The 23,741-nt window shown below is 36.1% G+C and overlaps 3 protein-coding genes across 3 annotated transcripts; 1 reads left to right on the forward strand and 2 right to left on the reverse strand.

The window, feature by feature from the left end:
* Nucleotides 1–1,649: 1,649 nt before the first annotated feature.
* Nucleotides 1,650–10,768, reverse strand: LOC110097613 (probable LRR receptor-like serine/threonine-protein kinase At3g47570). The gene is made up of 7 exons (XM_020824107.2): nt 10,256–10,768; nt 7,091–9,245; nt 6,201–6,535; nt 3,855–3,941; nt 3,210–3,277; nt 2,332–2,452; nt 1,650–2,162 (listed from the first exon to the last, which is right to left on the reverse strand). The coding sequence occupies exons 1-7, from the start codon at nt 10,766–10,768 to the stop codon at nt 1,650–1,652; spliced, it is 3,792 nt and encodes a 1,263-aa protein (XP_020679766.2).
* A 4,609-nt stretch (nt 10,769–15,377) lies between these two features.
* LOC110097612 (uncharacterized mitochondrial protein AtMg00810-like) lies at nt 15,378–16,415 on the forward strand. Its single transcript, XM_020824106.1, has 3 exons — nt 15,378–15,505; nt 15,721–15,818; nt 15,898–16,415. The coding sequence occupies exons 1-3, from the start codon at nt 15,378–15,380 to the stop codon at nt 16,413–16,415; spliced, it is 744 nt and encodes a 247-aa protein (XP_020679765.1).
* A 1,556-nt stretch (nt 16,416–17,971) lies between these two features.
* LOC110097634 (probable LRR receptor-like serine/threonine-protein kinase At3g47570) lies at nt 17,972–22,859 on the reverse strand. Its single transcript, XM_020824136.2, has 3 exons — nt 22,321–22,859; nt 19,112–21,266; nt 17,972–18,486 (listed from the first exon to the last, which is right to left on the reverse strand). The coding sequence occupies exons 1-3, from the start codon at nt 22,840–22,842 to the stop codon at nt 18,113–18,115; spliced, it is 3,051 nt and encodes a 1,016-aa protein (XP_020679795.1). The 5' UTR covers nt 22,843–22,859; the 3' UTR covers nt 17,972–18,112.
* Between the last annotated feature and the right edge of the window lie 882 nt (nt 22,860–23,741).

The following is a 23,741-nucleotide window of genomic DNA, read 5'->3' on the forward strand; positions in this document are numbered from 1 at the left end:
TATAGTGTTATTTTAAAAATAATTATATTAATTTATTGTTTAGATTTAATTAAAATTTATAAATATAATTAAAAAATGACAATTTTATATTTGTAGCAGAGACTTGAGGTACCAACTTGCATTGCAACTTGCAAGTTTTTTTTTTTTATTCATTCTTATATAAACAATATTTATGTAAGTGCACAATAAATGATGATATTTTTTTTAGGAACGGGGGTATCTACCTGCTGCCACTCTATAGGTAACACTTGGCGGCATAAATAATCCCTCAGCGGAACCTAACGAGGCTATTCACCGGCATCAGGCCCATACTTGCTCTGTACTATTAAAGAGAAGAGACCGTAGTAGAGGGGATTCGAACCCGAGATGAAGGGTTCCCAATCACCCTAAGCCGTGGAGTGAAAAATTACAAGCTTATAATAAACTAAGCATATAATAAACCTTTACAAGCTGCATTAGCAAATTATTTCAATCAATATCCACTTTGTTGAAAGGCTCAAGCCAGCGTTGGAATAGAATGTGGAAACAAAGCTGAAGACAAAGAAGAAGTTCTAGCATAAGAAGTTATAGTAGAAGAAGAGAATGCAGAAACATAACAATATTCACATTTCAGCATAAATTGTTTGTAAGAAGTTGCTACAGTGCTTCCTTTTAATACAAGAAGACAGCTGCATATTAATTACGCTAATGCTCTCAAATGTCTACTAAAAGAGGCGCAAGATGGCAGACGGTTTAACGGAAGCGGATAATGAAGAGAAGTGGAGCACTAGTTGGAGCCGTTAGTAGCAACTTTGTCAAGCACCCTCAAGTTGATGGGTGAACGAACCGTCAATTTGTCTCGAAGATAATTGAATATGGTAAGAGGTAGAGCCTTCGTTAGGATATCGGCAATCTGATCGGATGAAAAGCTTTTTTTCCCCAAATATCAGCATGAAGTAATTCAAGAGGTGCAGAAGAAAAGCTTTTTTATTCATTAAATGAAAGTCTATGGCTCTTTGCAAGAGCACAAGAGTTACAAAATTGTTTTGAAGAGTAAGGTCGAATACATAATTCAGGAAATAGTTTTAAAATAGCTGAAATATTAATAGAGTGGGACTAACCCATACGACGATGCCAAAGTTCAGATGACTCCGAATAGTATGTAGAGCAACCAAAGACGAGGAAGAGACGGGAGTGCAGTGACAAGGAATGAGATATAAGCTATTAGGGCATGTCCCTTTGAGCAGAGTTTGACAATTCTGAATAATATAACCATCATGATCAAAAGAGATGATAAGATCATGCTCAGAAATGAGTTTAGTGATAGAAACGAGATTATGGGATAGATTCGGAACATGAACAAGAGGATGAAGAGAGAGCATACAATAAGGAGTATGAAGTAAGCCTTTGTTGGGGGGGCGGGGGTGGGGGAACGACGTCGGAGAGCATGGCCTGCATATTTTAAGTATACTGAAGGTTTATTTTGTGCCAACATGTAAGAGCGGAGTGACCGCGCTTTCCACAAATTTGACAATTAATAGGTTGTCTTGGAGGAAGCTGGCGAGGGGAAGCATCGGAGGAGCATCCATGTCTGTGACCATGAAAGAAGCACCAACAACCAAGGTTTTAGTAGAGGTAAGAGCAAACTGATGCTCGTTGCCAGAGAAATACTAGAATAGCTTGATTTCTTTTGATGCTTCAGTAGCCAAGTTAATTTCTTCACTGCTTAGGAGTGAATATAAGGCATCCAAATTGATCGGAGTAAGCTTTGTTTGAATGACAATCTTGAAGGCTTGGTAGTTTGATGGGAGCTCATTCAGCATGTACAATATGATATCCTCTGTGTTAAGGGAGCTGCTAGCAGCAGTAATATTGTCGACGAGATGATTGACGACAGAGAGATACTCAGCCATTGTCTGGTTTTTCATGGAACTGGAATGCAATTCATTTGTAAGTTGTATAACTCTGGATCGGTTCGTGGAGTGGAGCCGTTTTTCAAGTGTAAACCAAATGGCACAGCAAGTATCAAGATTTAGTATATGCAACAAAATGGAGGAGATTGTAGAAAGCATAAAAACATCAAGGTTTTGATCAACAAGTAACCATAGAGTGTATTCAAGATTTAAGATAGCTTGGCCATTTTTTTGAGAGGATGTGTTTCGACAGACAGGCATTGGAGCCATCTAAATAGTTGGAAAAACCATTAGCAGCAAACAGTTTGTAGATTTGAGCTCACCATGTGGGATAGTTATCCGCAAGAAGTTGGGTATGAACAACATTTTTTATGTTTGAAACAAGGAATTTAAGGGAGGGAGGAATAGAATGAGCTGCTATTGGATTTTGAGCAGCAACCTGAGAGTTAATGGCTGAGTCGGTGGATTCAGCCATGAATGAAGAAGGAGAATGGCTATTAAGCTTGTGGCTCTGATACCATGTTGAAAGGTTCAAGCCAGCGGTGGAACAGTTCCTGAACCTGCAAACAAAGCTGAAGACAAAAAATATGTTCTAGCAAAGGAAGAGAATGTGGAAACATAGCAATATTCACATTTCAGTAAAAACTGTATGTGATAAGTTGCTACAGTGCTTCCTTTTAATACAAGAAGACGAATGCATATTAATTATGCTAAATCCCTCAAATGTATGCTAAAAGAGGCGCAATATGGAAGACTGTTTAACATAAGGGAATAATGAAGAGAAGTGGAGCACTAGTTGGAGCCGTTAGCAGCAGCTTTGTCACACTTCACAAACCTTGAATATGGTGAGAGTACATAATATTTTCCTTTTTCTTCACAAAAAAAGCACCTACTTCTACATTTCTTGGAGTGAAAGATTATATACATCATTAACATACATAAGTGGGATGTATTTTCTTGTCACATCACTCAAAATACATTCTGACCCATTACAATTCTCTTAGAACATCAATTTTATGACCAACAAAATGGATGGTGCAAATAAACTAAAATTTCTAGTATAGGTTGATATCAATGAAGTCATGAGAGCAAGTATACATTCCAAGTAAGCCTATTCTAGTACTAGCACAGCATTGAAAGCTCGCAGCTTGAAGAGGAGGAATTTTGATATTTATGTAACATGTAGTCATCTGCAGTGGTTCCAGATCTCTGTACTAGTCATCATCGGCATGAAATAGACCACTAACTCGCAGTTGCCTTTTGTCAAAAATAGCTCTGAAAGATTCACGCTCGGCATGGAGCTGTTCATTGAATCACTTCTTGGTTTCTAAGCTGATCCATTCGGTATCCTCAGCAATGGCATTATCTTCAGGCAATGGGTTGGACTTATGTAATAACAAGCAGCACATTGAGTAAATTCTTCCATAAAATAAAAGGGGAATTATATGAATAATACCTTGATTTTGTATTTTTTTACAAAGCGAACATCTAAAGCATCTTTTGAAAGTGCGTAAATCATGTATTTGCACCATACCACAATCAAATTATTAGGAATTTGCCAAAAAAAAGTTGAGATTTTGTTGTGAACTATGCTTTTTATTTTTCTAGGCATTGAAACACAAGAAAGACATTTATATGGATATTGCTTCATGAATACTAAGGCGGGACGGCTTTCTTACTGTTTTGCACTAGAAAGCTGCTTTTAGAAGCATAAAGAAAGCCGTCCCAAACAAAGCTTAAATTAACATATCAGTTGAAAAAAACATTCTGCCCAGTCAGACAAATCTTATCAAGCCTAAATTCACACGCACTTCACAATTTATAAACTTCTAATTCAACATGATGCAAATCCACAAAAGCATAAAACCAAAGAAGGTCTAAGAAGAAGTTTCAAATTGAAAGGTAGCGAATAATGTATAAAGTAAATTCCTACTATGGCTGAGGAAGAAATAGAGAACTAACCAAATTATAGCCAGCTCCTGGACCAACTATCAAAGATGATGCACATTGTTTCATGTTGGTACTTATTGAAAATCCACTTGTATCAACCTGAAAGAAACAAAATAAATTCAAACAAATTAATGCATTAGAGGTTCAAAAACATAAATCTTAATCAGAAAAGGAGAAATTCTAGAACATGTTAGAAATGCAAGGATTTATGTTAGATCAATATAGTCTAACATAGATGCTTAGGAAGGTTTTTAAAGGCAGTTAGGAAGGAAATTTCAAAGTATGAGCTGTTTAGAAAATTTCTTTTGGATTGTATGCATTAAATAGTTTGTTTTCCTAGGGTTAGGGCATCTTGAATTTGGCTGAAATTTGAGATCTCTTAGGTTTTTGGACTCTAGCAGCATCTAGAGATTTGAGAGAGATAGATCCTCCTCTCAAATAGAGGATCAATTGTATCTTGTTATTTTCCTTCCATTAGTTGATTATTCTAATAAAAACTACTCTTTTTCCTGTTTTTTCTTTGGTTTGGTTGATTGTTCTTGCTATTTTTGTTAAGATCGTTAGTTTTAACTTGAAATCTTCAAGTGTTTCCTAACAATTTCATCTTCAAAGATCATTCAGCAACATATTATTCAGAATATTTATGTCATAAAATGACATCAATAATGACTAAAATGTTGTCCATACAGTCCATGAATTTTGGCATTCTACTCATCTAGCAATGTTAACTTTCGTCTTCCCTTTCTTTCCATCATGTTGCACTAATGTAATATATTTGTTTTTGAAAAGTATTTCACTTAGTGTAAATACTTAAGCATATCTAAGACTATTTCATTATCTTACATATGCTATATCATTGCCTAATTATTTCACTCAATATTTTTTTTTTCCATATGTAGCCATTTTGACATTCCAAAACTTGACATTATCGTGAGTGATTTTTGTTGCACGACACTTGGATTTATATATCATAACAAATATAAATGTAGCTTAATAATTAATGAAATCTAATAATGGTTGACATTTCCTTATCATATTATCTTCTAGACTTGATGTTTGGTGGTAAAAATGAGTAGGTATATCTATGTTATGTAAACCTATCAATTTGAACATAAATGCTAGACTTAAACATATGGTACAATTTATTTTTGGATTATAATATTCAATCATTTGGACATAACTTCTAGACTAAAACTTATAGGTACAAACCATAGATATTGATATATGTCATGATTTCAGGTGAATGATATATTCTTTTGTACCATATATCTATATCATGAATAGCTATCATACTGATCATCTGGTAACATTAATTGATTGTTATAAATTTACACAAAAGTATTTCTTATTAGTATTCAAAGATCTTAAAACTTGCTTAACCTTCAAAAAATTCATTCAATGATCTTAAAACTTCTCACTTATGTCCAAAGGGATCTCATCCTTCAAAAGTACATCCTTCGAAACTCTAATTTACTAAGAAAAAACATTTCTTATGATTACATTGCATGTTATGCATGTATAGTATATACATTGAGATTTTAGATGTTTAAATTTATGTGACGGTTGGGACAACACGATCAAAAAGTCGCAACTTTCGAACCGATAGAAGGGGAATGCCGTCGAAGAGGGTCGACGCAGTGGACTTCGGCGGGTCTAGGGCTTCTGATTGCAAGATTTGGAAGGCAAGTTCGTGGCTTGCCGTAGGGACAGAGGAGTCGGGATGAACACTGGTGCCGATCGGGAGTGGAGAATCGAGCTCAGGTTAAGTGCAAGGGAAAAGGAGATAAGTACAAGGAAGAGCAAGGAGAAAGGGGTGTTGGCTGCTATGAGGTTGGCGTCGGATTTAAAGATCGAAAGCAACGAATGGAGTTTGGCATCAGGAAGCTCTTCGTTCATCGCTTCTTTAATAGCCGTATTGGAGCGAACAAATGGAGCGGATTTGCAAGATTTGAGCAGGAATCACGGGATGCGACTCAGACAGCGCCGCGTACACAATATTTCAGCGGGATTTTTCACGATTTTGGGAAAAGATTCAGTATAGGTATGTTGTGTATTCTTCTCATTTTTGTTTCTTTTGGCTATAATCTGAAGGTCAACACTTGTTTATTCAGACATCGAGTATTAAAAAAAAAGTTCAAGCTTCTTTGCTTAATTATACAATTACAAATGACCATTTTTCAAGTGAAGCCACAAGTGGTTCGTCTAACAAGAGGAATTCAGAAAAATTGCTATGAAAGTTAAATACTTTTAATAACTTTCATGACTTATTCACTGATACATTTCCATTTCATAATCAAAACTTCATCTTTTTACATACATTTAGAAATTCAGTAAGTTTTCAAGTGTCTTTCTAATTACATTCAGTTGATTTATCACATCAACTACTTCCATACGCTGCTTTGGATTATCCAAAGAACATAAAAGACCTATTCTTATAACTGAATCTAAGCATTTGAGTTCCTCAAGCATATCAAACCTGTTGTCCTGAACTCTATTTTGAGCTTCTGATATAAGGCATGGATCAATGATCTCCATGAGATTATCAATATCTGAACTCTCTGCATAATCCCTTAGACTTAGATCATGCTTAAATATTTCATCTGTTGGCCTTCTTCCTGTGAACAGCTCAAGCAACATTACTCCATAGCTGTATACATCTCCTTGAGGAGAAGATTTACTTCCCATTCCATATTCTGCAAGAGTTTATCCTAGAATAAGTTAGATGTTGCATAATTCTGAATTCTTTGAATAAATATACATGTATTATATCAAATAACAAATATATTTATATTTCTCGAATTCATTAACATTTTAAATCCTCTTGGCCACCCACTATGTTTATCCAGTTATGTTGAACTTTTATAACACTAACAAACAGGTCTGTGAAAAGTGATTATGTGCAAAATAAATTATTTTTGCACTCCAATATATATTCTTATTTTTTTATAAATTTGACACTTGCCCTCCTGAGACTAAAGCTGGTACAGCCTCTGGTCTTGTAGTGGGATAAAAGTTTGATGATGATGTTGTTGTTGTTAGTATAAATAAAATAATAAATTAAATTGAACTGTTAATAGATTTCAACATAAATTTTTAATATGACAAATCTAAGAATATCAGTCATAACATATCTTTAGTAAGTCGTGATAATTTCTTTTTTCATTTGAAATAGACCTTTCATATTAACTCAAAATAAGCTAACTACTAAATTATCAAACTTGAGCTGCTGAGAGTATTGGAAAACTCACCTGGAGGAACATATCCAATGGTCCCTTTTATCCCAATCGATGCAGCTTGATTCTCATCTATGTCAAGAAGGGTCTTAGCTAACCCAAAATCACCCAAATGAGCACTCATTTCCTCGTCTAGAAGGACATTGCTCGGCTTCAAATCGCAATGCACAATTGGTGCATGACCAAGATTATGCAGATAATCAAGTGCAGAAGCCACATCAATTGCTATGCTCAATCTTTGGAGGAAGATTAACATATTTGTTTCAGTAACTGATCCCCTTTGATGAAGCCAATGGTCCAAGCTTCCATTAGGCATGTACTGAAGTACTAATGCTATGAAACTATTCCCACTGAAATCTATAGATGAGCAAACTGTCAATATCTTAACAAGATTTCGATGCCGAATATCTCTCAATGCTTTGCATTCTGTCATGAAACTCTTTAATGCACCTTCTCGCTCTAGATTCAATACCTTCACAGCAACAATGGTGTCACCAGGTTCTATAATTCCTTTGTAAACAGAGCCAAAGCTCCCAACTCCAATCAGATTAGAAGAAGAGAACTGATCTGTTGCTTTTAGAAGTTCAGCATATGAAGTTCTTCTGAATTGACCTTTCAATAGATTGAAAGAGAGCTTCTTCTGCTTGCGTTTGGAATGACATAAAATGATGAAAATAATTATACCAAATGATAAACATAAGAGAATACCAATGAATGGAATGACTATCTTGAGTGCAAGCTTTAGATGTTTTTTTCCATTTGAACTGCTAGAATGCTCATGATCACATAATGGCAAATGGAGCTTTTTATCATCTCCGCATAGCTGCTTGTTCCCATATAGTGACACTGCAGTAGAGTTCTTGAAGACACCATTTGCTGGTACTTCACCTTTCAATTCATTGAATGATAGATTCAAAAGCTGAAGCACCTTGAAATCCTCCAAAAACATTGGAATATTCTGATCAAGATTATTGTGTGAAAGATCTAATTCACGCAGGCCGTTCAAGAAGCTCAAAGATTGAGGAATGGCGCCTTGGAATGAATTGCCTTGCAGAAATAGATATTCTATGCTCATGCAATTTCCAAGACTAGTTGGTATTTCACCTGATAGCTTGTTATTGGCAGCTGCAAACCAATTCAGATTTCTCAGTTTGCCAATTTCTGCCGGCAAACTCCCTGTAAGCAGATTATTTGACAAGTCAAGGTGCACTGAAAGAGACTGAATACTGAGCACTTCTTCGGGGATTTCACCATTGAATCTGTTCCAAGACAGATCCAACTCCTGCAAGTTCTCAAGCTTTCCAAAACTGGCAGGTATGCTTCCACCAAACATGTTGTTCTGCAAGTGAAGCTGATTCAACTCAAAAAGGTTACTCAGGGAGTCAGGAATTTGGCCATTAAATTTGTTTCCTTGAAAACTCAACTTATGTAGGCTCTTAAGCCTACCAATGGAGGGTGGCAAGGAACCTGTCAAGAGATTGTCATAAGCTTCAAACCTTGTAAGATTGACAAGGTTGCCGATTTCAGCAGGAAGATTCCCTGTGATCTGATTTTGAGCAATCGAAAGCGTAGTAATCCCAGAAGAAAGATTTGCTAAAGAAGCTGGAAGAACACCTCCTAGTTTGTTATCAAGCAGTTCAAGTGTCACTAAATAGCTACAGTTGGTCAATGACTCCATGAAATCCCAGTCACTGACCTCATTAGCTTCTAGCTGATTTGAAGAAAGCGACACCCGCCTTAAATATTGTGAATTTCCAAGCTTCGAGGGTATGATTCCACTGAATCCATTTCCTAAGAGGTCAAGTTCAATAAGATGAGTTGCATTGGAAACTGAGGCTGGAATTGAACCATGAAAGTTATTGTCGCTCAGCTGGAAATGCTTTAAATATGGCAATGTGATAAACATTGATGAAGGCAAAGTTCCTTCCAAGTTGTTGAATCTTAAGTAAACATTAGAGAGTGATGAGAGGTTGAAGAAAGAGGGAGGAAGCTCCCCAGTGAACTTGTTTCCTTCCATTTCCAGAATCTGGAGATTAGGCAATCTTCCTATGCTCTCAGGAATGGAGCCTACCAGCATATTTTCAGTGAAGTCAATAAACTTTAGAGACGATATGTTACCAATGGAAACGGGGATTGTTCCAGTGATGTTGTTTTCCCACAAGTTGATTCCCTACAGTCAAAATGAGCAGCAAATGAACAAATCAGCGCTTTTTTTAGCTTAGTTCTTTGAATATAAGCTGAAATGTTCTTGTTTGACTCGTGACTTAGGGAGTTGAACATAAAGCCAAATGTGAAGAAAAAAGCCAAAGTCAGTTAATAGTATTCAAAGATTGTTGTCTGCTATAAAATTTGAGAAGATAGAGATTATATCTTAAGTCTTAGTGATGCACAAAAATATAAAAAAAATTGGCATCTGTCGGTACAAGCGGGTTTATTTTTTTGGACCACTTAAAAGGCTTTTTAAAAAGAGCCATTTACCTTTTTTTTGTTTAAAAGATACATTAATAAAAATAATTTTTAAATATTAAAAAAAAAAGACTAGAAATTTAAATTTTTTATATAAAAACATATCCTAATGCATAGGATAGTGGCATAAATGATTTCAAATTTTTTTAACCATTTGATCACTATTTGTAGGCATAAAAAATTTTAAAATAATTAATTAATTATCAAGACATACAAGTTTTGTAAATATATTGAAATTAAATTTTAAGATGTATTAAATAGTCTTGACTAATGAAGCATAAACATTAAATTAAATTTTATCATTGCAGTTGAGAGGTCCTTTTTTTTTGGAACTAGGCCAAATTTCATTAGCTCAAAAAAGAAATTATAAACAAAGGCCCAAAATGGGCTAAAATAAAAATTTACAAAGCTATAATCACCCAAATTAACGAAAGTTTGCAAAGAAAAAATAATCCAAAATTACAGAATTTGTCGACAGCAAAATTAATCAAAAATCAGTCAAGAAGGCCATGAACCTGTCGAACTCAAGAAATGGCAGGAGGCTCCTACTAAACCAAGAGAAAAGTTCATGTAGTGTGATGAAGGCTTGATGTTACTATTGTTATGATTTAATACTTCTTATTTTTCTCGCATACGAAATTTCTTGTAATATATAATCTAGCTTTTATCCCATTCAAACAAAAAACAAAATCATTGGAACACATAAAGCCATACCTGCAAATTAGACATCAAGCCGATCTCCCTAGGGATTTCGCCTGTAAACAAATTACTCCTCAAATGAACAAACTGCAGATTCGAACAACGAACAATACTCGTCGGAATCTCGCCGGTGAGATAATTCAACTTCAGGGTTAGATTCACGAGATTGGAAAGTCGGTCAATCTCGGCCGGAATAGTGCCAATGAGATTGTTATCGACAAGCTCAAGCGATTCGAGGAAGGTAAGATTGCAAATGCTTGGTGAAATGGGACCAGCGAGCTGAAGCGAGATGAGTCTGAGTCTTGTGACTCGGCCAGTAATGCTGCAATTGACTCCTTGCCATTGACAGAAATGGAGGGAGGAGTTCCATGAGGAGAGAGAGTTGGTGGGGTCAGTGAGAAGGGATTTGAAGTGAAGGAGAGCGAGTTGGTCGATGGAAGCGGTGGTTTGAGGAGAATGGGAGGGTGATGAGTTGCAGAGAAAGAAGAAGAAGAAGAAGATGATGATGGAGGGAGTGATGAGATTCATTGGGAAGAAGGATGAGCTCAACAACAACAATGGAGGCTTTTTACTTCAGTTTGCGGTCCATTTATATATATTGTAGGGGGGAAGAAGAAACCTGCTTGCTTCAATTATTAGCTAATTATCATTGTTCTAAGCCTAAAAAATAGGGTCTGCCAGGCAAAAACAATATTGAACTCGTTGACAACTCTGGAGGCAACAAATGGCATAGTTTCACGGTACAGCATAAGAGAAATTATTATACTTTAAGGTATTTTTAACAAAATTAATAATAATTTAACGCATGTATATTAAATTTCCATCAACACGTTTTCATTAATGTAGAAAATATGATATCCAAATGTTTGCTTTTTAAGTTAATTCATATAGTTTATTTTCATTACCTCATTTCAAATGAAGGCATCTTTTCATTAATGAAAATTGTCCTAATTTTGAAATATGGGATCCAAATGGCGGAAAATGAGAACTTTCCATTCAGATGGAAACGACATTCACAGGCGGGAATATGAGAACTGGGTGGGAAAAATAAAGAATCAGACGGATGAGAAATCGAGCGGCTCCGGCTCGTGCTCTTTTATAGTGGGACGAGTTCGTGCTCACTTTCCGGATGAGAAACCTAGATGGCATGTTATTGACTTTGGCGAACATTTTTTTTATTTTTTTATTGACCTTGACGAACAATTTAAATCAAGATTTAATCAAATAAAAAATAATTTATTTTTTAGCATATTAAATTTGATTTAATTTTTTTTTCTGTGGCCATTTAATTTAAACAATTATTATTATTATTATTTGGATGAATGCAATTTAGAATGAATAACTAATTAATTTATTTATTTTTATCATGATATGACTATTAAGTTTCATAAGGAATAAAGTTAAAAAATATATTTAATTAGTAGAAATTCTAAAATTGTTAAATTAATTATAACATATGCATTAGTGTTATTTTAAAATAATTATATTAAATTATTGTTAAGATTTAAATAAAATATTTTAATATAATTAAAAAATGATAATTTTACATTTGTGGTCAAAGGCGGCTATACAGTACTAGCGCATCATTGAAAGCTCAGAGCTTGGAGAGGAGGAATTTTGAGATTAATGTAACCTGTTAATCATCTGCAGTGGTTCCAGATCTTTGTGCTACTCGTCGTCGGCATGAAATGGACCACCAACTCTCAGACGCCTTCTGTCAAAAACAGCTATGAAAGATTCACGCTCGGCATAGAGCTGTTTGTTGAATCGCTTCTTGGTTACTAAGCTGATCCGCCCGGTATCCTCAGCAACGGCATTATCTTCAGGCAATGGGTTGGACTTTTGTAATAACAAGCATCAATGATCTTAAAACATCTCACTTATGTCCAAAGGGATCTCATCCATCAAAAGTACATCTTTCAAAACTCTTATTCACTAAGAAACATAGTTTCAATATATTTTGTTAATATTTTCATGAACAATTGAAAAATATATCAGCTTAATATTAATCCTAAAAATATCCTTTACTCTAAAAACTTGTACTAAACAAACTTTCCTATTATATATATATATATATATATATATATGCATTCATGTATATTTATATTTGTGTGTTTATCTATCTATATGTATCTCACAATATATGTGCATATATTATTAAAGACCCATTGTTACTTTAGCTCTACATATAATTATATACTCGCATGTACACTGCTTTACATATGAATAGTACAATCTTTTACTGTTTTGTTTTCCTTCTCTTTTCCTTTCGTTCTCTGCGCTCGTCACTTTCTCACATGGTATCAGAGAGACATGGGGGATCAAGAATCCGTTCAAGAATCTCGCTAATGACCTTCGTCTACTCTTTCTTCCTCCCTCTCCACGTTTGTTATACCTACGTCTCTAAATTTTTTTATTTCTAACATCAAAAATCTTGTCACCACTCAGCTCACCTCCGAATCCTATCAGATTTGGCGTCTCCAATTGCTTCAGCATTTCACGGCGAATGGGTTCGCCGGCCACCTCACAGGCGATGATTCCATTCCATTCGACAAGAACAGCCCCGACTACAACCTTTAGCGACTGATCGACAGTAATCTCATCTCCGCTTTCTTTTCCACTATTTCCCCCTCGATCCTTCCCTATGTCTTGTCTTCCAACACCGCTCATGAGATGTGGGCAATTCTTAAACGTCGCCTACAACCTACAAATCTTTCTCGAGTTATCCAACTCAAAAACAAACTTCACTCCATAAAAATGAAAAACTCTTCTATGCAACAATATCTTTCTCAAATCAAAACCATTGTGGACAGCATTGCTGCTTCCGGCTCCAAGCTAGACATGGAGGACATTATCCTATACATTCTTAACGGCATCCCGCTCATATACAATAAATCCTCCATACGCACATTCCTTCAACCCATTGATCTTCACACTCTCTATTAACTCTTATGTAGTGAAGAGATCAACATACAACCAGAACAGCTTCAAGAATCTAATTATTCATCCGGCTCTATTGCTCTCTACATGAACAACCCCAATTCCACTCGAGGTCATTGTTAGCACTGGTTCTTTAAAACAAAGAACAATTCGTCTCAGTCTTCTCCTTCACTTCCGCCACCATCGAACTCTCCAAATACTTCTTCAGACCATCCCACATGCCAAATTTGCAGGAAAATCGGTCACATTGCTCTAAACTGCTGGCATCGATGTAATTTTAAGTACGCTCCCACTTCTCTTTAACCATCCTGTGCAATGATGGCTCGGTCATCGCCTACAACCACGCAAGGCTGGGTTCTTGATTCTGGCGCTTCCTATCATCTTACCCCGGATAACAACAATCTTTATCAATCGACTCAATCTCAAGGTGCAGATACCGTGTCCATAGCCAACGGTACATCATTACCTATTCAACATTCAGGACAAGGCTTGCTTCCGCTCCTGGATATGGCTCATAAGCTTCGCCTACACAACTTCTTCATGTTCCCTCTCTCATACACAATTTAATTTATGTTTCATAACTCACCTCCTACAACTTTGTTTCCATTTATTTTGATGCTAACGGGTTTTTCATCGAGGACAGTCAGGACAATCGACCGCTTCTTCATGGCATCTTCATAATGGCTTGTACCACTTTCAGCTACCATCCACGACTACGCCAACTGCACTTCATGCCTATCCTTCATCCACACATCTCTGGTACATGAGACTTGGCCACCCTCACCATAGATCTCTTTCTTCTTTAGCTAAACAAGTTTCTGACATTCCTTCTTTACTTTCTTCATACACATGTACATGTTGTAATGTGGCTAAAAGTCACAAACTACCTTTTAATAAAGCTGTATTGTTTCTTCTTAACCGTTCAGTCTCATTCATTATGATTACTGGGGTCCCGCCCCACAACAAATTTTAGATGGTTTCAAATATTATGTAATTTTCATAGATGATTTCTCTTTACATTCTTGGTTATACTTTATGCATTCCAAACAGGAAAACTTTTTGAAATTCAAACAATTTTTCAATTTTATTAGAAATCGATTCCATACCAAGACTCGAATATTTCAATCTGATGGGGGCAGTGAATTCACTAGTAATGAGTTCAAAAACTACCTCCATGAATATGGAATAATTCACCAATTATGTTGCCCTCACACCACTGAACAAAACGGCACTGCTGTGTTCAAGCATCGCCATCTTCTCGACCTTACTCACACCTTGTTGCATGCCTCCAATCTCTCTCATAAATTCTGGCGGAGTCGCTATCCACAGCCAACTATCTCATAAACAGGCTTCCCTCAACAACTATATCTCTTTAAACACCATATCAAAAACTTCACGGCAAACTTCCAACTTACTCACATTTCGTATTTTCGGCTGCCTATGCTTTCCTTGGCTACATCCCTATGCTCCTGACAAATTATCCCCTATATCTCAAGAATGCATCTTTTTAGGATATTCGTCATCATATAAAGGCTACAAGTGTTTCAATCTTCTCTCAGGTAAAATTCAATTCTCCCGACATTTAGTTTTCCATGAGCACATTTGTCCCTACAAATTGTCTGCAACTCAATCTACAACATCATCCCTATCTCACAACCAATCTATCTCACCATCTCTTCTTAAACCCCATTCCATTCCTGTCCCCTTACCCGAATCAACTATATCCTATCCCAAACTTAATTATCTCACTTCTCCCACTCAGCCTTATTCATCTTCCCCTCCCAGCTCTCACTCCATTCCTGTCTCCACCTCCATTTTTCCTATGGCTCCTTCAACTAACATACCAACTCATCCCATGCAAACTTGATTAAAATCAGAAATTTGCAAACCAAAGCAGATCTTCACTCTCTCGGCCAACACCCAGACTCAAACCACTCATACCACCTATTCTCAAGCTATCAAATTCCAACATTGGTGTCTCGCTATGTTTGAGGAGTTTCTAGCTCTTCAAAAACAAGCCACCCGGTCGCTTGTGCCTCCTCCACCCAATACCCCTATTCTAGGCTGCAAATGGGCATTCAAGACAAAATGTATACCAAATGGTCAATTGGACCGCTACAAACCTCATTTGGTTGCTTAAGGTTACAATCAACAACACCACACCAACTATACTGAAACATTCAGTCCCGAGACCAAAATGCCAACCATCCGCATACTTCTTACATTAGCTTTACAACGCAATTGGTCGATGCTTCAGCTAGATGTCTCTAATACTTTTCTCCATGAAGATCTCCCGGACACTGTCTTCATGCGACAACCTATCAGGTTTGTTGATGCTCACTTTCTTAATCATGCCTGCAAACTCCAAAACTCACTTTAAGGGCCCAAACAAACTCCCAGGCAATGGTTCCAAAAGCTCACCAACTTTCTTTAGACATTCGGCTTCGGTTTTAGTCGTTCTGATCCCTCCTTACTTATATTTCATTGCTCACTCATTCAAATCTACTTATTAATCTATGTTGATGAAATTCTTGTTACAGGGAACGATTAACCAACCATTCAATCTCTTCTCAATCAGTTGAAATCTCATTTCTTGATCAAACAACTCGGAAATATCTCCTTATTCCTTGGAATACAGGTTCATTGAAAGTCCTCCGGCTTCTCCCTAAACCAGACCTACTACGCCTCCAAGCTTCTACGAACTGCGGGGTTCACAGACTGCAAGCTGGCCTCAACTCCTATCACTCCTAAATCCAGCCATTGTAACAGATCAACTCAACCATTCTCCGATCCAAAACTCTACCGTAAACTTACCGGCTCACTTCAATATCTCTCCATCACTCGTCCAGACATCGATTTTGCTACCAACTCCATATGCCAACATATGCATAATCCTACAACTCGAGGCTTTCAAGCCCTCAAAAGACTTATACGCTATATCAAAGGCATAATACACTTCAGCCTCCCTCTATTCTCCGGTGATCTTCAACTCAAAACTTATGCTGATGCGGACTGGGCTTCGGACTCCAATGATCATAAGTTCATCTCAGGCTATTGCACCTTCCTAGGACCCAATCTCGTATCCTGGACTATTAAGAAGCAAGTTACGGTAGAAAAATCTTCAGCAGAAGCTGAATACAGATCATTGTCCTCAGCCACTTCAGACGTCATCTGGCTCCACTGTCTTGCCTCCGAGCTCCAGATTCCTCAGCATTCTCCAACAGTTATTCATTGAGACAACGTCTCGGTTATTGTACTTGCCAAAAAACCATGTATTTCAAGCTAGAACGAAGCACATTGAAATTAAATTTGCATGTTGATCATTGTACGGTAGAATTGATTAGATAGAATGGAATGTGTATTTATGATCTGATCGCATATAGCATATGCCATATGATTACTGATCTTAGAGTATGATTGCACATGCATAGCATGTGCAGGCTTTTGCTTGCATGATGAGGATGCTAAGAGATGATAACTATGCAATGGTGAGCATAATTGCATGTTATGCATGTATAGTGTATACATTGAGATCTTAGATGTTTAAATTTACGTGATATTTATAATTAATTATATGTAATATATAATTAATTATATTTAATTCATAACTAGTTACAAATCAAATGGACTTAATTTATAATTAATTATATTTAATTCATAATTAAATAAAATTAATTATTAATTAAATATATTTAATTTACAATTAATTATAAAACTAATCATAATTAATTATATTTTAATCTATAATTAATTATTTTTAATTTAAAATTAATTATAAATCAACTGTTTTGATTTATAATTAATTACAAACTAATTATAATTAAATATATTTAATTTAAAATTAACTATAAATAATTAAAATCATAATTAATCATAATTAATTATACTCAAAATAAAATCTTAGCAGAATTTCTGTTACAGGATTCATACAGGCAGGATTTATGCAGAATTTAATAAGGATTTACATTGAATCCTAATCACATGACTCATGGAAGAGTAAAATCTCATGGAGAACTAAATCCTCTGTTCCCCTGTTTAATTTAGGGGACTCAGACGAAGAAGCGCGTGTAAGGGGAGAAAGTTACCTTCAGAGCAAGCGAACTTCGTCGTTGCTTGCGATCAAAAAGTCGCAACTTCCGAACCGATAGAAGGGGAATGTCGTCGAAGAAGGTCGACGCAGCTAGGGAGGTCGGCTAGGGTAGGAGGAAGGTTGACGGCAGTGGACTTCGGCGGGTCTAGGGGTTCCGATTGCAAGATTTGGAAGGCAAGTTCGTGGCTTGCAGTAGGGACAGAGGAGTCGGGATGAACACTGGTGTCGTTCGGGTGTGGGGAATCGGGCTCAGGTTAAGTGCAAGGGCAAAGGAGATCGGTACAAGGAAGAGCAAGGAGAAAGGGGCGTTGGCTGCTATGAGGTTGGCGTCGGCTTTGAAGATCAAAAGAAACGAATGGAGTTTGGCGTCAGGAATTCGCTCTCGCGCGCGTAGGAGGAATTGAACTCCTCCATTCATTGCTTCTTTAATAGTCGTATTGGTGCGAAGAAATGGAGTGGATTTGCGAGATTTGAGCAGGAATCGCTGGATGGGACTCAGACGGCACCGCGTACACAGTATTTTAGCGTGATTTCTCACGATTTCGGGCAAAGATTCTGTATAGGTATGTTGTGTATTCTTCTCATTTTTGTTTCTTTTGGCTATAATCCGGAGATCAACACTTGTTTATTCAGACATCGAGTATTAAAAAAAAAAAGTTCAAGCTTCTTTGCTTAATTATACAATTACAAACGACCTTTTTTCAAGTGAAGCCACAAGTGATTCATCTAACAAGAGGAATTCAGAAAAATTGCTATGAAAGTTAAATACTTTTAATAACTTTCATGCCTTATTCACTGATACATTTCCATTTCATAATCAAAACTTCATCTTTTTCATACATTTAGAGATTCAATATGTTTTCAAGTGTCTTTCTAATTACATTCAGTTGATTTATCACATCTACTACTTCCATACGCTGCTTTGGATCATCCAAAGAACATAAAAGACCTATTTTTATAACTGAATCTAAGCATTTGAGTTCCTCAAGCATATCAAACCTGTTGTCCTGAACTCTGTTTTGAGCTTCTGATATAAGGCATGGATCAATGATCTCCATGAGATTATCAATATCTGAGCTCTCTGCATAATCCCTTAGACTTAGATCATGCTTAAATATTTCATCTGTTGGCCTTCTTCTTGTGAACAGCTCAAGCAACATTATTCCATAGCTGTATACATCTCCTTGAGGAGAAGTTTTACTTCCCATTCCATACTCTGCAAGATTTTATCCTATAATAAGTTAGATGTTGCATAATTCTGAATTCTTTGAATAAATATATTTATATTTATGGAATTCATTAACAAGTTAGCATAAAAGGATTGATATGGTCATCCTCCTTTACAAGGGCGGAACTGTGTAGTGGTGAGGGGGGAGGGGGGCAATTTGCCCCTCCAAAAATCAGAAATCCTCTTGGCCATCTGTTATTTTCATTCAATTACGTTAAAATTTTCTAACACCGATAAACGAGTCTGTGAAAAACGGTTATGTGCAAAATAATTTATTTTTGCACCCTCATATATATTCTTATTTTTTTTATAAATTTGTCACTTGGCCCCTGAGAACTAAGCATGGTTCCGCCCATGCTCTTGTAGTGGGATAAAAGTTTGATGTTGTTGTTGTTGTTAGCATAAATAAAGTAATAAAAGTGAACTGTTAATAGAATTCAACATAAATTTTTAATATGACAAATCTAAGAATATCAGTAATAGCATATCTTTAGTAAGTGGTGATTAATCTTTTTTTTTTTTTTTCATTTCAAATAGACCATTCATATTAACTCAAATTAAGCTAGCTACTAAATTATCAAACTTGAGCTGCCGAGAGTATTGGAAAACACACCTGGAGGAACATATCCAATGGTCCCTTTTATCCCAATGGATGCAGCTTGATTCTCATCTATGTCAAGAAGAATCTTAGCTAACCCAAAATCACCCAAATGAGCCCTCATTTCCTCATCTAGAAGGACATTGCTCGGCTTCAAATCGCAATGCACAATGGGTGCATGGCCAAGATTATGCAGATAATCAAGTGCAGAAGCCACATCAATTGCTATGCTCAATCTTTGGAGGAAGCTTAACATATTTGTTTCAGCAATTGATCCCCCTTGATGAAGCCACTGGTCCAAGCTTCCATTAGGCATGTATTGAAGTACTAATGCTATGAAACTATTCCCACTGAAATCTATAGATGAGCAAACTGTCAATATCTTCACAAGATTTCGATGCCGAATATCTCTCAATGCTTTGCATTCTGCCATGAAACTCTTTAATGCACCTTCTCGCTCTAGATTCAATACCTTCACAGCAACAATAGTTTCACCAGGTTCTATAATTCCTTTGTAAACAGAGCCAAAGCTCCCAACTCCAATCAGATTAGAAGATGAGAACTGATCTGTTGCTTTTAGAAGTTCAGCATATGAAGTTCTTTTGAATTGACCTTCCACTGGATTGAAAGAGAGGTTCTTCTGCTTGCGTTTGGAATGACATAAAATGATGAAAATAAATATACCAAATGATAAACATAAGAGAATACCGATGACTGGAATGACTATCTTGAGTGCAAGCTTTAGATGTTTTTTTCCATTTGAACTGCTATAATGCTCATGATCACATAATGGCAAATGGAGCTTATTATCACCTCCGCACAGCTGCTTGTTCCCATACAGTGACACTGCAGTAGAGTTCTTGAAGACACCATTTGCGGGTACTTCACCTTTCAATTCATTGAATGATAGATTCAGAAGCTGGAGCACCTTGAAATTCTCCAAAAACATTGGAATATTCTGATCAAGATTGTTGCGTGAAAGATCTAATTCGCGCAGGCCTTTCAAGAAGCTCAAAGACTGAGGAATGGCGCCTCGGAATGAATTGCCTTGCAGAAACAGATATTCTATGCTCAGGCAATTTCCAAGACTAATTGGTATTTCACCTGATAGCTTGTTATTGGCAGCTGCAAACCAATTCAGATTTTTTAGTTTGCCAATTTCTGCTGGCAAACTTCCTATAAGCAGATTATTTGACAAGTCAAGGTGCACTGAAAGAGACTGAAGGCTGAGCACTTCTTTGGGGATTTCACCACTGAATCTGTTCCAAGACAAATCCAGCTCTTGCAAGTTCTCAAGCTTTCCAAAACTGGAAGGTATGCTTCCACCAAACATGTTGTTCTGCAAGTAAAGCTGATTCAACTCAAAAAGGTTACTCAGGGAGTCAGGAATTTGGCCATTAAATTTGTTTCCTTGCAAAGTCAGCCTATGCAAGCTTTTAAGCCTACCAATGGAGGGTGGCAAAGAACCTGTCAAGATATTATTTTCAGCTTCAAAAATTGTAAGATTGACAAGGTTGCTGATTCCAGCAGGAAGATTCCCTGTGATCTGATTTTGAGCAATCGAGAGCACAGTAATCCCAGAAGAAAGATTTGCTAAAGAAGTTGGAAGAACACCTCCTAGTTTGTTATCAACCAGACCAAGTGCCTCTAAATTGCTACAGTTGGTCAATGACTCCATGAAATCCCAGTCACTGACCTCATTAGCTTCTAGCTGATTTGAAGAAATCTCCACCCACCATAAATATTGTGAATTTCCAAGCTTTGAGGGTATGATTCCACTGAATCCATTTCCTAAGAGGTTAAGTTCAATAAGATAAGATGCATTGGATATGGAGGCTGGAATTGAACCATGAAAGTGATTGCTGCTCAGCAGGAAATGCTTTATATTTGGCAATGTGACAAACATTGATGAAGGAAGAGTTCCTTCCAAGTTATTGAATCCTAAGTAAACACCAGTGAGCGATGAGAGGTTGAAGAAAGAGGGAGGAAGCTCCCCAGTGAAGTTGTTTCCTTCCATTTGCAGAATCTTGAGATTAGCCAATCTTCCTATGCTCTCAGGAATGGAGCCTATTAGCATATTTTTTGCGAAGAGAATAAACTTCAGAGACGATATGTTACCCATGGAAACGGGGATTGTTCCAGTGATGTTGTTTTCCCACAAGTTGATTCCCTACAGCCAAAATGAGCAGCAAATGAACAAATCAATGCTTTTTCAAGCTTAGTTCATTGAATATAAGCTGAAATGTCCTTGTTTGACTCGTGACTTAGGGAGTTGAACATAAAGCCAAATACGAAGAAAAAAGCCCAAGTCAAGTTAATAGTATTCAAAGATTGTAGCGTGCTATAAAATTTGAGTAGATAGAGATTATATTTCACGTCTTAGCGATGCACAAAAAAGTATATTGCAAATATTCTCATATGCAAAAGAGTATATTAAATAAATTTTATAATTTTAAATACATTAATAAAAAATAATTTTTAAATATTAAAAAATAAAATGACTAGAAATTTTAAATTTTTATATAAAAACATATCCTAATGCATAGGATAGTGGCATAAATGATTTCAATTTTTTTTAACTATTTGATCACTATTTGTAGGCATAAAAAAATTTAAAATAAATAATTAATTTGCAAGACATAAAATTTTTATAAATATATTGAAATTAAATTTTAAGATGTATTAAATAGTCTTGACTAATGAATCATATAAATTAAATTAAATTCTTAAACTAAATTTTATAAAAAAAAATTAAATTTTAGCATTGACTTTGCGAGGCCTATTTTTTGGAACTTCGACAAATTTCATTAGCTCAAAAAAGGAATTATACACAAATGATCAAAAGAGGCAAAAACCAAAAAATGCAAAACTATAATCACCCAAATAAACGACAGATTGCAAAGCAACCTCAAAAAGAAAAAATAATCCAAAATTAGAGAATTTGTAGGCAACAAAATTAACCAAAAATCAATCAAGAAGGCCATGAGCTTGTCGAACTCAAGAAATGGCAGGAGGCTCCTACAAAATCAAGAGAAAAGTTAATGTAGTGTGATAAAAGCTTGATGTTATTGTTGTTATGATTTAATAATTATTATTTTTCTCGCATACGAAATTTCTTGTCATATAATAATAAACGCTCTAAACTAGAATGTTAATAGCTTATAATCTTTGCTTTTATCCCATTCAAACAAAAAACAAAACCATTGGAACACATAAAGCCATACCTGCAAATTAGACATCAAGCCGATCTCCCTAGGGATTTCGCCTGTAAACAAATTATTCCTCAAATGAACAAACTGCAGATTCGAACAACGAACAATACTCGTCGGAATCTCGCCGGTGAGATAATTCAACTTCAGGGTTAGATTCACGAGATTGGAAAGTCGGTCAATCTCGGCCGGAATAGTGCCAATGAGATTATTATCGATAAGCTCAAGCGATTCGAGGAAGGTAAGATTGCAAATGCTTGGCGAAATGGGGCCAGTGAGCTGAAGCGAGATGAGGCTGAGTCTTGTGACTCGGCCGGTAATGCTGCAATTGACTCCTTCCCATTGACAGAAATGGAGGGAGGAGTTCCATGAGGAGAGAGAGTTGGTGGGGTCGGTGAGAAGGGATTTGAAGTGAAGGAGGGCGAGCTGGTCGGTGGAAGCGGTGGTTTGAGGAAAATGCGAGGGTGACGAGTTGCAGTGAAAGAAGAAGAAGAAGAAGAAGAAGAAGAAGAAGATGGAGGGAGTGATGAGATTCATTGGGGAGAAGGATGAGCTCAACAACAACAATGGAGGCTTTTTGCTTCAGTTTGAGGTCCATTTATATATAATATTGAAGGAGAAGAAGAAACGTGTTGGCTTCAATTATTAGCTAATTATTAGAACATGACTGATCAGTTCTGGGAAATTACATATATAACATTTCAATATTATGTATTTTATTTGAATTCTGACACTATGAGAGATATACAGTGAAATTTCCAATCTTATTTAATAAATAGCATAAAAATCATTTATTTAAATCTAATTAGCATGTGGATGAAATAAAGTGGTCCCCACTCGAGTCAATATTGGGAAACCATTAATCCATTATGGGATGTTATTGACCTTGACGAACAATTTAAATCAAGATTTAATCAAATAAAAATTAATTTAATTTTTAGCATATTAAATTTTGATTATTATTTTTTGTTTGTGGCCGTTTAATTTAAACCAATTATTATTATTATTTGGTCGAATGCAATTTAGAATATATATCTAATTAATTTATTTATTTTTATCATGATATGATTGCCAAATTTCAAAATAAAAAAACTATATTTAATTGGTAGAAATTCTAAAATTGTTAAATTTATTTCGAAATAAATATGATATATAAATTATTGTTAGTTTAAAATAATTATATTATTTTATTGTTTAGATTTAATTAAAATATCTTAATATAATCTCGAGCCCACTAATCGAGCTCGATCTCGAGCTCGAGCTCGAGCTTGATATTTTCTAAACGAGTCGATCTCGAGCCCACTAATCGAGCTCGATCTCGAGCTCGAGCTCAATAAGAATCAAACGAGCCAAGCTTGATAAGGCAAATACTCGACTCGACTCGACTCGTTTACACCCCAGGCGGCATAACTAATTCCTAGGCGGAACCTAACGAG

Source organism: Dendrobium catenatum, unplaced genomic scaffold, assembly GCF_001605985.2.
Source record: "Dendrobium catenatum unplaced genomic scaffold, ASM160598v2 fragScaff_scaffold_1659, whole genome shotgun sequence".
In the NCBI taxonomy this organism is placed as follows: Eukaryota; Viridiplantae; Streptophyta; class Magnoliopsida; order Asparagales; family Orchidaceae; genus Dendrobium; species Dendrobium catenatum.